Source organism: Euprymna scolopes, chromosome 44 (genome assembly GCF_053919585.1).
Source record: "Euprymna scolopes isolate OS-2025 chromosome 44, ASM5391958v1, whole genome shotgun sequence".
In the NCBI taxonomy this organism is placed as follows: domain Eukaryota; kingdom Metazoa; phylum Mollusca; class Cephalopoda; order Sepiida; family Sepiolidae; genus Euprymna; species Euprymna scolopes.
Genome location: NC_136525.1, coordinates 42,679,965 through 42,695,806, shown reverse-complemented (window position 1 = coordinate 42,695,806; position 15,842 = coordinate 42,679,965). Strand labels below are relative to the sequence as shown.

The 15,842-nt window shown below is 32.5% G+C and overlaps 1 protein-coding gene across 4 annotated transcripts in view; it reads right to left on the bottom strand.

The window, feature by feature from the left end:
- LOC145268814 (gamma-soluble NSF attachment protein-like) overlaps nucleotides 1-15,842 on the bottom strand; it is a 69,491-nt gene that overhangs the window by 36,384 nt on the left and 17,265 nt on the right. For 2 of the 4 annotated variants that reach the window (XM_080124444.1, XM_080124442.1), the window contains 2 exons: nucleotides 12,705-12,789; nucleotides 9,956-9,973 (listed from right to left, as the gene is read on the bottom strand). In XM_080124444.1, the coding sequence (XP_079980570.1) occupies nucleotides 9,956-9,973; nucleotides 12,705-12,789 (103 nt within the window). The remainder of the gene's footprint in view (nucleotides 1-9,955; nucleotides 9,974-12,704; nucleotides 12,790-15,842) is intronic. The other 2 variants (XM_080124443.1, XM_080124440.1) reach the window with 1 other exon arrangement.

Genomic DNA, 15,842 nt, shown 5'->3' with positions numbered 1-15,842 from the left:
AAATAAAAACTTAAAAACAATTTTTTTTTTGTTATTAAAAGTGCAAATAAAGACTAAATGTGTTATTTTTCTCTGATAATTTTGTTAATGTATATTGAAAATTTCCCAATAATGTACTTTCGCTTCTATTTTATTTCAATAAATCACTTCACAATAAAAGTGAAGGAAACAATTTGCCTTGTCACTACTTCCGGTATTGCTACGCTGGAAATCAGGAAGTACGTTAGCTGACTATAACTGCGTTTTTATATTTCAATGCCTAAATATAATCAGTCCAGTTGTGGATTCGACACCCTGTTGGTATCTGAAAGAAACAGGTTTAGTATAATTACAAGACAATAATTTCAAAGGGAAGTAACACTCTATCGACGTATACAGAGTTATCTCCCTCTAAAAGGAACAGGCTCAGTATGATTTTAATATAGCTAAGTTTTAAAATAAAATGGTTGATATAAATATACAGGGTGTCTCAAAAGAATGTACTCACACTTCAAATGACAATAAAAAACTTTATGAACGCAGTACAGCGATGGAATAGCTTCAAACACAGAAGACAAATGTAATTCAAGAATCATATTCATTCAAATTGATGAACATTATTATCAAGACGGATAATGCACACCAAGGGATTCACAAACATCATGAAATAGGTAATTAAAAGTACACTTTTTGAGACACCCAATATATATCTATAATATAAAGCTGAATGTCTGTGTGTGTGTGTGTCTGGTCACGAATAGGCTCCTATATGGTTGACTATTTTAAAAAACTGATTATATATAATGATAGAAGATGTATCGAGACACAGCAATGGGTATGTTTGATCTGGCAGAATGGTGGTTCATTAAAATTGTGGGGGTCTGCGTTCGCGCCTGGCCCACAAAGTATGGAAATAAAAAAATTAAAAATTAAAAAAAAACGTTTACAAGTGTTTTTGATATAGATGTACATAAGAATACTTTGATAAGTATTAACTTAAATAGGGATGGTATAATAAAATTGTGGGGTCTGCGTTCGCGTCTGGCCTCCATAGAATAGAAATAGGCACAAACTTTAATAAAGACTTTTCATATCTATCTGCGTAAGTATACTTTGATAATTATGTTTTAGTTTGAAGAAATATGGTATAATAAAATTATGGGGTGTTCGTTCGCACCTGACCTCCATAGAATGGAAATATGTCACAAAGTTTAACAAGGTTTTTTAATATAAATCCACAAAATATTGTGATAAGTGTTTCAGTGTGAACAGGTATGGTATAATAAATTATGGGGTTTATCTATTTTATTTTTACTTTCATCATATTTTGCTTTGGTTTTGATACCCCCAAATTTGAAGCTATCTTTTTACAACCCTTCCTTTTCATAACCTATCATACTTTAGTAAATCAGAGTTCATTTTCTGTTTTTGAACCCAGTCAACGACAAGTACTTTTGCTAGTATATATATATATATATATATATATATATATATATATATATATATATATATATATATAGGAGAACAATAGGAATGGTAAATGAATTCACAAAAACTATATATTGGTAAATATAGATTGGTTTATTTATTCAACAAGGGAATACAAACTATTAGTTGGGGAATAGAATGGACTCTTTATGCCAAGGCATTTTGAAACCTAATACTTCTCATCAGAAGAGTTGAGAAGATGCTATGTAACATAGTGGGGATACGGCGTCTAGCATGGGATTCATTAGGAACGAAATAGATCAATGAAAATTATAGATGATGTTGGGGGAGGGGGAATTTTATCGAAATCTAAATAAAGGAGCGTATTATATATTATATATATTTTATTTCTGCACAATTATAGACTTGAGCTCACTCTTTTCTTCAAACACATTAATCTATATATATATATATATATATATATATATATTAGTGATGGGACGATTCCAATATTTTTCCCTGATTTTGATACAATTACTGATTTCATACTAAATTCCCCAATTTCGATACAATTACTGATTCTGATTCTTTATAAATCTCTAAATAATTTAACTATAAAGTTGGTATTTTTTTCTGAACATGTTGAATGTGCATATATTTTTTCAAACATAAAAACATACTATAGATTTTAGCTTTAGTGATAGTTTAAAAATCAATAAATATTTATCATTTTATTATTACTATCAGTAGATGAATTTGTTTAAAACAAAATCAAACTAGTTTTGAACAATTTATTCATATATTATTTTTCTGAAAACAGTGCTATATTTAACCATCTAATTAACATTCCTCTCACTTGTCCCAATTTAGGAAGATTTTAGTTGACACCGCATATACACTTGAATAGACAAATAATAAACACAAACTTGAAATACTAAAAACATTACTAATAAAAATTAAAAAAAAAAACTATTATTAATAAAATGAACTTTACCAATAATAGTAGTAACATCCTGAAACGTTTGTAAATTTATTAAAATAATTAACCAATGAAATAAATATACATGGGATATAAAAAAATATATATATATATATAAATTGTTCAACCCCAGTTAGATTAATTTATCCCTGATGATGAATTTAGAAGGATTGGAAAGTACTGGACTTATGACAAATATGGCAATTACATCAGCCAGTTTCTGTCAGAAGTGAAAACCCTTATTTGGAAGTTGGAAAGGATCAAAAATAGAACCAATAGACAAAAGACGTCTATTTTATTTAATGAAGTATGCTTAAGAGAAAAAATGCTGCCTAAATATACATATTATTATCCATTGTACTATTTTTTCTGTTCAAAATATTTGTTTCAGTTTCTAATCATTTATTACACATATTGAAATCAGTTGCGTTTTGACGTAGATGCTGATTGAAATGAACGCTAAGTCGTTCAAAATTAAAAAAATAAAAATTCACACGCACTATTTAATTATTGGAATGTTTTTTGAGATGAGTAATTTGTATATTTTTTTAAAAATTATTTGTGGACTATTATTCTCATCTTCAGGGCCCATAGCACAGTGGATAGAGATGTTGAATCTCTACGGTTCCAGGTGAGAATTGTCTGAAGATAGCGGTTTTAATCCTACCCAAAACCGGCCAGAGGATTAGTTGGCCAAAATGTGGTGAGACGACAACAACTATGGAAGGCAGTAATTACTGAAAATACAGTTTAGATATTCAGCATTCCTATCCCGTCATAGTTCATCACCTGACGAAGGCCAGAGGAATAATTGACCGAAACGTTGTGAAACAAAAACCATAAAGATGAGGATAATAGTCCGCAAATAAATAAATAAAATATCACATGAACTATTTCAAAAGTTTTTGCAAAGAATGAACGTAGTCCAAAAAGAAATTTCCAGTTTTTCTAAAGTCTTTCATTGTTATTTCGTTACATTTTGTGATCAAGAGCAGCAGACCGCTTGAAATATTGGATATGAAAAAGAACATCATTTTTTATACTTCATAACCTTGAAATTATATATATATATATCTATACATATAAAAGCGAAAATGTGTGTATGTATGTATGTTTGTGTGTTTGTATGTCTTGCAAAATCTTTCCACACGGGTCAAGGATTTTCGCCAGATCAGTATCATTTTAAACTTCCAACCATCGCCCAACAAATATCGAAAAATTGGCCAAAATCGTTAATTTTTTCACCCTAAAATCATCACTTTTCTACAGGGGGGGGGTCGGCAAAAACCGTCCTCTTATGACGATTCCACTTCTACACATGCGTCATACAACGTCGTAACCTGATTTAGTTTAAATATTTGAAAAACTGACCTAATTTTGTGGACGTCGTCTTAGCTCAGTTGGTTAGAGCGCTGGGTTATTATCTAAAGGTTTTGGGTTCGAATCGTGGTGTGAGATGTCTTTTTTTTTTTCGATTTTTTAAATTTTAATATTGAAGCAGGGTTATTTAAGCCATTTTTCACATGTTTTTTTAAACGCTCGTTTTTTTACTTCGCTTATTCTTACGTTTCCATTAACACTCCCCACCCTGACCGACCACACACACCCAAAAACACTCAGGCAACGCCGGGTACCCACCGCTAGTATATATATATATATATATATATATAAATGACAAAAAGTCTATATTTCAAATTTCAAGATGTTGAACATCTTAACCTTTATTTCTTTAAGCACGTTAAAATACTTAATTCTTGAGCACCTGTTTCATAGCGCAGAACCATTCATATAACTATTATGTCAATATTTCAACATGCTGAAAGAAATAAATGGTAAGATGGGCAATATCTTGGAATTTTAAATATAGACTTTTTGTCATTTATTTGTATACTAGCGGGGATACCCGGCGTTGCCCAGGTGTTTGAAGACGTAAAATAAAAAATAGTGTTAGTAGTCAGGCAAGCTCGAACCCGTGACGCGAAGGCGGAAAAGAAAGTGAAAGAAAACGTGACATCTTACTGCTACACCACGAGGCCATAGGAAGTGAAAAGCGTTCAAATTTAGCGATGTCACTCAAAGTTGACTTGCTAAGTGAATACGCAGGTGCAGAAATAAACATTAGCTGAAGGCCAGTTATGCTTTCCGCTGTTTCATTTATTTGTTTCCCTATGATGTTGAGGAAACAAAGCTCCCCTGAAAAAGGAAAGCTCTCAATAGCAATTGTCTGATATGAAGGGTATTCCCCACATTGATCAAAGCTGATTGCCTTCAAGACGTGCTGGTCACGAAGGCCAGCGAGCCGATTTGATTCAATTCAATTTCACTTTATATATACAAAAAAGACAAAAGGATTTTTTTAAAAAACTTGCTAAAAATAAATCTAAAGACGACGACTGTTCGCAAATCATAGATATTACAATCTAGGGAGTATATAAAAAGTTCTAAAATATAGTACCCCACCCCCACCAAGAACCCCCACGAAAAAAGCCTTTGCTGGACATTAAAAAACGCGCACAGCCATTTTGCCTTTTATATATATATATATATATATAGATGCTCTGTAGTTACATCGCGCTTCATAAATTAAAGGATTGGTATAAGTTAAAGGTGAAATATAATTGAAGAACCACATTTTTCTAATAAACGTATGTTTATGGAAAAATATGTTTATTCAACTATATTTCACCTATTATTTATACCAGTCTTTTAATTTATAAAGCGTGATGTAACTGCAGAGCATATACAAATAAATGACAAAAAAAAAAACTACTCTTCCAATTTTCTGATTTATGTAATCATGCCCATATTCCTTTATTTTCTATTAAAGTTGATGAGTTTCTATTCTTCTGATGAGTTAATGGTGGAATAAATTAAAAAATTGACACAATAATTACATGAATGATTCTGCACTACAGAACAAATGCTGTTGAGTATTTCAACATGCTTAAAGAAATAAATGGTAAGATGGTCAACATCTTGAAATTTGGAATGTAGACTTGTTATATATATATATGACTACTTCATTTAATCACATAAATCAACATACGAAAGTATCATTTTATGCGTAAACTTTAAGTATTTACTTCAACAGTGCTCAATACATAGGTAGAGCTAGGTAGTAAGTTATAAAAATATTTATGGCAATTAAGCTACACTGAATATTCCGCGTTTCATCCATGCTAAGATTTGTCAGGCTTATGTGAAGAGTTGTGGTTGTCTCGCATTTTTATATATTCAATATTCTATTGAGTTTTTAGTTAGCCAATCAGAAACTAGGAATCTGATTGGCTAGCTAAAAACTCAATAGAAGGTGCGTATATAAAAACGCAAGACAACCACAACTCTTCGCATAAGCCTGACGAATCCTAGCATGGATGAAATGCGGAATATTCTGTGTAGCTTAAATGCCATATATATTTTTATAACTTACTATATATACATATATATATATATATATACACTTGTGCCCGATATTATTCATACCCCTCGGATCTTTGAGATTTCTATAAGAATATTGCTCAAACCAGAAGGTAGACAATATTAAAGGGATTTCAAACAATAAATCAAGCATAAGCATTTAATTTAAACTCAACAAATAAATAAATTATGCAAGTTTGAAACAGTATACAAAGAAAAACAATAATGGCACTAGTTCAAAATTATTCATACCTCTCTTACTAATAGTCAATAGCATGCCCTTTATTCTTAATAACTGCCTGTAACCGTTTTAGATATTTATCAACAAGGTTTTTACAAGCATCAACACTGATTTTTTACCATTCTTCAATGCAGTAGTTCTCCAAATCCCTCAAATTTCTAGGTTTCCGCTTTTTAACCTCAGTTTTCAATATGTGCCAGAGGTTTTCGATAGGGTTCAGGTCGGGACTCTGGCTAGGCCATTCCAAAATATTAATTTGATTATCCTCAAACCATTTCTTGACTATTTTGGCAGTATGTTTTGGATCATTATCCTGTTGAAGGACCCAGTTTGGTCCTAAATGGAGCTTCTCCGCATCCTGTCTAATGTTTTTCTGGAGTATCTCCAAATATTGCTCCTTCTTCATGGTTCCATCTATCTTGACCAAACTACCTGGACCACTAGCCGAAAAGGAGCCCCAAAACATTAGGCTACCACCACCATGTTTCACCGTGGATATGGTGTTCTTTGGGTTGTAAGCTTCTCCTTTCTTCCTCCAAACGTAAGAAGCATCCATATGGCCAAACAATTCAATTTTTGTTTCGTCAGTCCACAAAATACTTGAGAAAATGGACTCTGAAGAATTCACATGGGTCCTAGCAAACTTTAGACGTGCTGCAAGGTGTTTTCCGGTGTGCAATGGAGTCCTTCTTGGTCTTCTTCCTTTCAGACCATTTTCATGCAGAGTCCTTTGCAATGTTTGCCTTGATATTTTTATGCCAGAAGACTCCAGATTTTCTTAAATGTCCTTAGTAGTGGTGGTTGGATTTGCATTAACACTGCTTACAATATTCCTGGTGGCTCTAGCAGACAGTTTCCTTTTCCTTCCTCTACCAATCAAGTTGTTTGTTGTGTGGTGGCTCTGGAATTTTTTGATGATGCTCTGTACTGTTGCTGTAGGGACCTCAAATTTCTTGGAAATTGACTTGTAACCTAAACCATCCTTATGTGAATTCACAATTTTAGTCCTAAGATCATTACTAAGCTCTTTTTTCTTCCCCATTCTAATAATTTTTATTCTTTTATTGATTTTCAGTTGATATCATTTTAATTTCTGAAAAATGCAAAAAACGAAATGAAATTAATCAAAGGTTGTATAAAAGCATTCAAAATAAGAATCAAACAGGAAACAAACAGTCAGAAACTCGATTAATACTGAAAAAATAAGGGGGTATGATTATTTTTGAACATTGCAGATTTTATAAATAGCTGTATATTTCTTTTATTACAAGTATCCCGAGATTTTAAAATGACGAAAATGATCAGAAGAGGTTTATTAAGAATATGTATCAATATGGACGTAAACAATAAATTCTTACAAAGTTACACCTAATAAACTCAATTTTCAAGGAGGGGTATGAATAATATCGGGCACAAGTGTATATATATATATATATATATATATATATACATTACATATATATGTGTATATATATATTATACGAGCAAACAGTTAATAAAACATGTTAAAAACACTTTGAAAAAGAGTTAAAAACATATTTAATCTGAAAAGGAAACACTTGATAAGTTATAGTCCTTAATCTGCAGAGTTTCGAAGAAATACTTTCCTTCTCATCAAAGGGTAAGAATTAGCAAAATGCAGGAGCGGATTTTGCATGCAAAAGTATTTGATGAAACAACAAGTAAGTCAAAGATCTTACTTGATAACAAAAAAGTGAAGCAGAGGGAATATGGTGAAGAAAAAGGTGATTACATGTGAATGGATAATCTGGTGGAAAATAAATAATCCAGTGACGGTAAAATCCAAATATATAACTTCAAGAAAGTTAATTGAATTTCCATTTGCCATCTTGGATCATTTTGGTAAATTTAATTGTAATTTTTATTTTATATATATATATATATATATATATATATATATATATATATATATATATATATATATATATATATATATATAAAAGAAACAATCAATACAGCAGAAACGAAATGCTTACTTGATATAATCCGAGGTAAACTACAAGTTAATGTAAATATTAATATTTATATATTAATGAATTAATCCTAACCAAATAAAAAAGTTCAATACAGACACAAAAGAAAGTAGAGTTTATTATAGGGGAAAATAAAGGAATTTAAAACTGTAAATTAAAATGTACACTTAAATTTATTATTCGACAGAATACTCCACAAACAAATTCTGTCAAATAATAAATTTAAGTGTAAATTTTAATTTACAGTTTTAAATTACTTAATTTTCCCCCATATGTATATATATATATATATATAGATATATATATATATATATGAGCAAACAGTTAATAAAACATGTTAAAAAAACACTTTGAAAAAGAGTTAAAAACATATTTAATCTGAAAAGGAAACACTTGATAAGTGGATAGTCCTTAATCCGCAGTTTCGAAGAAATACTTTCCTTCTCATCAGAGGGTAGGAATTTGCAAAATGCGGGATCAGATTTTGCATACAAAAGTATTTGATGAAACAACAAGTAAGTCAAAGATCTTACTTGATAACAAAAAGTGAAGCAGAGGGAATATGGTGGAGAAAAAGGTGATTACACGTGAATGGATAGTCTGGTGAAAGATAAATAATCCAATGACGGTAAAATCCAAAAATATAACTTCAAGAAAGTTAATTGAATTTCCATTTGCACAAGTAAAATCCAAGGAAATCCTGTAATTGGAAGATGGTCCAAAATAATCCAAAGGCCAAAATCCATGGAATAATTCACAAATATGTACAAGGAAAAAGGGGAAAAATTTCAATAATATTAATAAAAGAAAAATAATATATGCTTTTATCACTGCTGCTGAGACATAAATATAAATAAGAAAGATCAGGGGAAAAAAAAAAAAAAAAAAAATCAGGGAAGAAGAAGAGGGGAAAAAAAAAAATTAAAAGGTATGCAAAATCCGATCCCGCATTTTGCTAATTCCTACCCTCTGATGAGAAGGAAAGTATTTCTTCGAAACTCCGCGGATTAAAGACTATCCACTTATCAAGTGTTTCCTTTTCAGATTAAATATGTTTTTAACTCTTTTTCAAAGTGTTTTTTAACATGTTTTATTAACTGTTTGCTCCTATTATAAGCTCTATCTCCTATTTGGTTTTATCGAGCTTTTACATCTGGTTGAGATTACTTTATAAATATTAATTCTTTAATATTTACAATATACTTTAGTTTTACCATCTTGGATCATTTTGGTAAATTTAATTGTAATTTTTATTTTATATATATATATATATATATATATATATAAAAATATAACACGGAAATTACATAATTGTCGATGCAATAATTTATTTCAACCTTATGGTATTTTCAAGCATCTAAACTAGACAATTACATTTTTGATACTATACTATAGTATCAAAAATGTAATTGTCTAGTTTAGATGCTTGAAAATACCATAAGGTTGAAATAAATTATTGCATCGACAATTATGTAATTTCCGTGTTATATTTTTATGTTATTGCTCTGTTTACCACATTGAGCTCTCATACCCGGATTTCCTCCTGGAATTATTCCATTATAACACTATATATATATATATATATATATATATATATATATATATATACATTTTTTTTTTTTTTTTTTTGATGATATCCGCTCCAAAATTAGATATTTTCTGTGTTTTGCATCAATTCGGACAGGATAACATTGTGCACATTTGTTCCTAAAAGATTAATGAATTCTTTAAAAGATAATAAAAATTTAAATTCAATGCAGAATGGTTATGTAAAACAGGAAGTAACCAAAAATATGAATCAGCAGCAACTGGTTCTAAAAAATATTCAAGTCATGAAATTAGAAGTAAATGCACAGATGGTTCTTAAAGGATGAATAAATTCTTTGAAAGACAATAAAATTTAAATGATCAACTTACTTTGCAGCATAGAAGAGTCCAAGACAAGTTAAGGAATCAGAAATGGTTGAAAAGTGAAACAAGGCCAAATACATTTATTTATTTATTTTATGGTTAATCGCAACGGGATAGGAATGCAGAGTCTAACTGTATCCTCAGTAGTTATTTAATTGTCTGAAGATATCCGTTTCAATCCTACCAAAAGCAGGCCAGAGGATTAGTTGGCCAAAACTTGGTGAGATAACAACAACTATGGAAGGCAGTAATTACTGAGGATACAATCAGGAGACTCAGCATTCTTATCCTATCGCAGTAAACAACCTGACGAAGGCCAGAGGATTAGTTGGTCGAAACATTGTGAAACAGAAACTATGAAGATGAGGATAACAGTCCGCAAATAAATAAATGAAAATATACAAATTACTCATCTCAATGGATTCCAATAATAAAATAAGACCAAATACATTCAAAATTATGTTGGATATTTAGGATGTGTGTGCCGCGAAATAATTTTTGACAAAAGCGTGCATCAGCGTTATCAAATATACCAAAAGATAATTTGAATAAAAGTTATGAACTTGGCACAGACACAGAATAATTATCAAATGTACCAAAAGATCATTTGAATAAAAGTTATGAACTTGACACAGACACAGAATAATTATCAAATGTACTAAAAGATCATTTGAATAAAAGTTATGAACTTGGCACAGACACAGAATAATTATCAAATGTACCAAAAGATCACTTGATAAAAGTTATGAACTTGACAAAGGCACATAATAATTATCAAATGTACCAAAAGATCATCTGAATTAAAGTTATGAACTTGACACAGACACAGAATAATTATCAAATGTACCAAAAGATCATCTGAATTAAAGTTATGAACCGGACACAAATCTTCAAATCTAATATCACAAAATATGTCATAAAACGTCTCCAAAAGTCACCAAATTTTGTCTATTATATTAACTATTTTCAATCCTCTTAAACGATACCGGTTTCGTCACATTCTGGTGTGGGTTTTTTTTTTGTTTTTGTGAGACATACAAACACACACACAAAAATTTTGCCCTTTATATATATGGATCACACTTTTGTGAATTTTTTAGATGAGAATTGTATTATTTAGATTCATCGGACTACTGTTCTCATCCTGAGTGTCATTTTTTCTAACATTTCAGTCAATATAACCTCCGACCTTCCTCAAGTGTATCTTGTCGAACTTAGGAATGTTTCTGTCAAATTTAGAAATTTGGACGGAATTTTAATGGAACCCTTTATTTATTTCACAGGAGTAGCATGCTCTCACGCCATCAACCATGACGGGATAGAGACCTTAAGTAATTTGCAATTGTACTTTTTGGTCGCCCACACTGAGAATTGAACCTTCAATGTTTAAGAGAATATCACTTTTACAATTATAAAAATGACACTCAAAATAAAAACAGTAGTTCGATGAATCCAAATAATATGAATAAAATTACACTTATTTAAAAAAAACAAAAATGCAGAAAAGCCATAATAATGTATGTACTCGTCATGAAACAAAAATGTCATATTCCAAAAATCATGAAATCGACCAAATAGTTTGTGTTTTTTTTTAATTTAAGAAAATCAAATTTGACAATTTTTAGCAATTAGAAAAATTGGATTACTTTGAATGCAAACAAAATCTCTGTAGCCAAATTAAATTGTTGCACTTGAATTTTGGCAAAATTTAAATCAACATAGCCACTCCCTGCCTCCTCCTTGCTTTCTCATAAAATTTTATTTATTTTCTTAATTAAAGAAATGCTTGTCATAGAATGAAGATGTTATATTCCAAAAATCAGGTAAATTTATCAAGTATTTTTTTTTTGTTTTTGACTTAGAAAATCAGATTTTATAATGAAGCAAGATGTAAGAATTTGATCGGCCATCTTCTATATATATAAAAGCGAAAATGTGTGTGTATATGTATGTATGTATGTTCACTTTTTGTGTATGCCTGCAAAAGGCTTTTTTCCGGGGCCTGCTTGCTCAGCTCCCTCATTCTTAAAACTTTTTATATCAGGTCTAAATCATAATATCTGCGACTTAAGAACGGGGGTGCGTGTGTATTTAATCTGCCCGACTTTTACCAGCTCACCATGTCTTCGAAAAGCGAAAAGCAAGGGAAACAGTAACTGGCTTGCAGCGCAAAACTAGGTCAAATATCACGCCACTTAACTTCCTCACACCAGTATATTTCACTTTATAAGCCTTGAATTAACACGTTTATCATTCCTCTCCCCCTCATGACCGAGATGGTTAGGTGGCTGTTTTTTTTTCCCTTTCGTTTCCACCTTCGTGTCAAGGCTTCGTGGTTCAATCCTACTTTCCGACCAAAACTTTTTTTTCTTTTACACCTCCAAACACCAGGCCTACATTTCTTTTTCGTTAAACACACACACACCTCTCACTACCCGGGAAATGCTGAATACCCCCCCCCCCCGCAAGTGTTAAATAAAAGAAAGACAACTCAATTCAAACTATCGGGATCGAAATCATTCTTATGATTGATACATTTCGTATAAAATGGTAAAAATTGTAAATTTTTATTTTCTTAGTTTTTTAAAAACTACTTGATCAATTTATGTAATTTTTGAAATATGACATCTTCGTTCCATGACAAGTACATACATCATGAACATTCTTTCTGTAGTTTTTGTTTTTTTAAATAAGAGTAATTCTAAAAAAGCATCGAAACAATAAAAATAAGAAACAAAATTCCTCAAAAGGATACGAGTTTGTTATTGACTGGAGTTCTGCACTTTTGATGTAAGCATTCTTTGCCAGGTCGTAGGCTTTACTCGTCCGAAAGCACATAGCTGAAACACAAGAAAGAAAAGGTAAATGTTAATAATTCATTCAAGACTTTTTAAAAAATTAGATTTAATATTCTACAGTTTCTATAGACTTATAGGTATACATCATAATAATGTTGACACACTGGTTTTCATTAGATCACCAAAGTTAAGCAATATTAAGACTGGTCAGTACTGGATGGGTGACCATTTGAGAATACCAGGTGTTGTATATAGGAAAATGTTGGTATCTTCCTACAAGAACTGCAAAAACTTAACGGCATCTCTGACCAGGATGCAACTGAGGACCGCCTGTGAATTTCATATTCCCTTGATAATTCCTCCTTTGGAGCAAGCCGGTTTAACTCTTCTAGAGTAAGTGCCACTGGTATTTCTTTTTTGTTTCCTTTTTTTTTTTTTTACAAGGTAGTCACCACTTATCAAGGCCCGGAAGCCACTCGAGAATAAAGGTTATTACGTGTACAGTACATTAGTATTGGAGATTTGATAAAGTGTCTTAGTTAAGGGGGCATTTCATCAAGAATTTCTTTATGTTGGACTTGAAGACGCCAGGTTGTAGTCAGGTGGAAAATGGGTAAATGGACCAGAGTTCCACAGGCGTGCACTTCTAAGAAAGAAGCTTTGTTCATGGAATCTACGTCTTGGTTTTGGAACAGATAAAGATGGGGGAGAATTATTGACAGTGGTTTCAGCTAGACGGGTGTTTATTGTGAAAGATTGGCGATGGGGGGGGGCAGAGATTGGAGCTCAGACGAGCACTTGCCATGGAAGTAATGATAAAACAAAGACAAGCTCGCAACGTCTCTCCTGTGGGAGAGAGGTTGCAGAGAAGAGACACGATAATCATAAATGCATGCAGTGAGGTGCATACTACAGTGGAGGAAGGGGGACCAGACTAGATGGGGTGGGGGTGCAGAGAAATGCAAAGGTATAGCTGGCGGCATAGGACTAACCACTACGCTGTCACTATTAGTTTGTTACACACAAGCCAGATGGCATCTCATCTCAAAAATGGAGACGGAATTAAAATTATCTTTTTGAGATGTCAGAGATGTTTTGATTGAGGAACGGCATTACTGATAAAGACCTCAAACAACGTTGAGTGAAGAAATCCAGAAAAAACTGACACAGATATCAGTGTGAGCAACCACCTTCCTCTGAGGAAGAAGAAGAAGAAGAGGCGTTGAATGAGTGAGACAAAGAGAGGATCTGAGAGGAAGAGAGAAAGGATGTTTTTAACTACTCCCCTTCTCTGAGGGAAAGGCGAGGAAAAGGAGTTGGATTTGGGAAAACGGATTCTGAAAGTAGTTGAGCAAACCGAACGGTCGGGCAGCAGAGCGCTTCTGGACCTGAATGCCCCTTGAGGACCTGATGTGATGGTGTTAGTTAGACTGTGTTAAAGGATTTGTGACTTTTGCTTGTCTGGTTCACTGCTTGTAATCAGTCACCTTAAATCAGATAGAAGCAGTTGTGAACTGATGAAATCTCTATATAAATAAAATGAACTCATTTTTTCCCGTCTGATTATGACATTAATAGGATTAAAAATCAAGATATTTCATGCAAATATAATATGCACAAACGGCAGAACAATATCTGAGGTGTGTTATAGGCTTATTATTTCTCAAATTCCTCGATAATCTTAGATTTCTATACTTTTTCTGCTGAGAAGTCACGGCCAAAATCGGTTAAGATCAATGGAAGTGGTAAAATATTTTCTCTCTAATAAATTCCTCCTCCCCCTGCCACCACTTAACACCATTTGGGGATCGTTCACAAGGAACAGTTGAGAAGAGAACACCGGTTTGGCTTCGTAGTTCTTTCATGTGAAGTTATTTAAAATCACTAAACTAAGCTGCAGTGCTCTGTGGCGTAGTGGTTAGCGTGCTGGACAATTCACATTATATTTTCACGTTCGCGCCGACCTACCGTAGTCGTTTTTTTTTTTTTTTTTTTTTCCTAAACAACTGGAATGGACTTTTCTTGGTGGCCGAACTGTTAACGTTGCAGATGTTTTTTTTTTGTTTTTTTTTTCACACTTTATTTTCCTACTTTTACTCATGACTCCGGGTTTGATCCTTCCTACTTACCTACCATAACATTTTTTAACCCCCCCCCCCGTCCCGGAAACAAACACTCGGGCAATGCCGGGTACCCCCGCTAGTTAATAAATAGTTTGTTATAAATATAAAAGCGAAAATGTATGTGTGTTCGCTTTTTCTGTATGTCTACAAAAGGCTTTTTTCAGAGAAGCCGTCGGTCGCTTCACAACTTTTTAAAACTTTTTATATCACATATAAATCGTAATATCTCACAGTTAACAACGAAGCTCGCCTGTCTATTTAATTTGCTCGATTTCGGGAAGATAAATATTCAACATTTGTCGCTCGCCGCATGTGGGTTAGTCTTTTTCCTATAACATCTTGGGAAAATAAAAATCCCACAGTCAAACTTGACTCATTAACTCATTAAAACGGGCACCTGCCAAATCCAAGTAATTAAATAAATTCAAACGTGTTTCCGTTAGCATCTCGCGGTGATGCAATGGTTAACGTCGCACGTTTTTTTTTCACACTTTAATTTACAACTTTGCCTCAACGGTTCGGGTTCGTTCCTCATACTTACTTTTTTTTTTTAACCCACCCCACACACCTCCAAACACCCAGGCAACGCCGGGTACCCCTCGCTAGTCTATAATATAAATCTCATCTGTCTGTTTAAATGTATGCATGTATGTATGTATGTATGTATGTCTACCTAAAACTTTTGACAGAAGTGACGGATTTTCACGAGATTCAAATCATTTCAAAACTCAACCCTTCCGATGACAAATATCGAAAAATTGGCTGAAAGCACTAATTCCTTCACCCTCAACTGGGCACTTTTTACAAGGAGAAGTCGCTTTTTTCACCAATATTTTCAAAAGTCATCCCCTCTTTTTGACTGACTAGCCTTAATTTAAACCTTCGCCACTTCCAGTTTGGCGATGGACGCAACAGCAAAGGCGTCACTTTTGTTTTCACATTCTTTTTCTCCTTTGCGGTATGGGTTCAAGC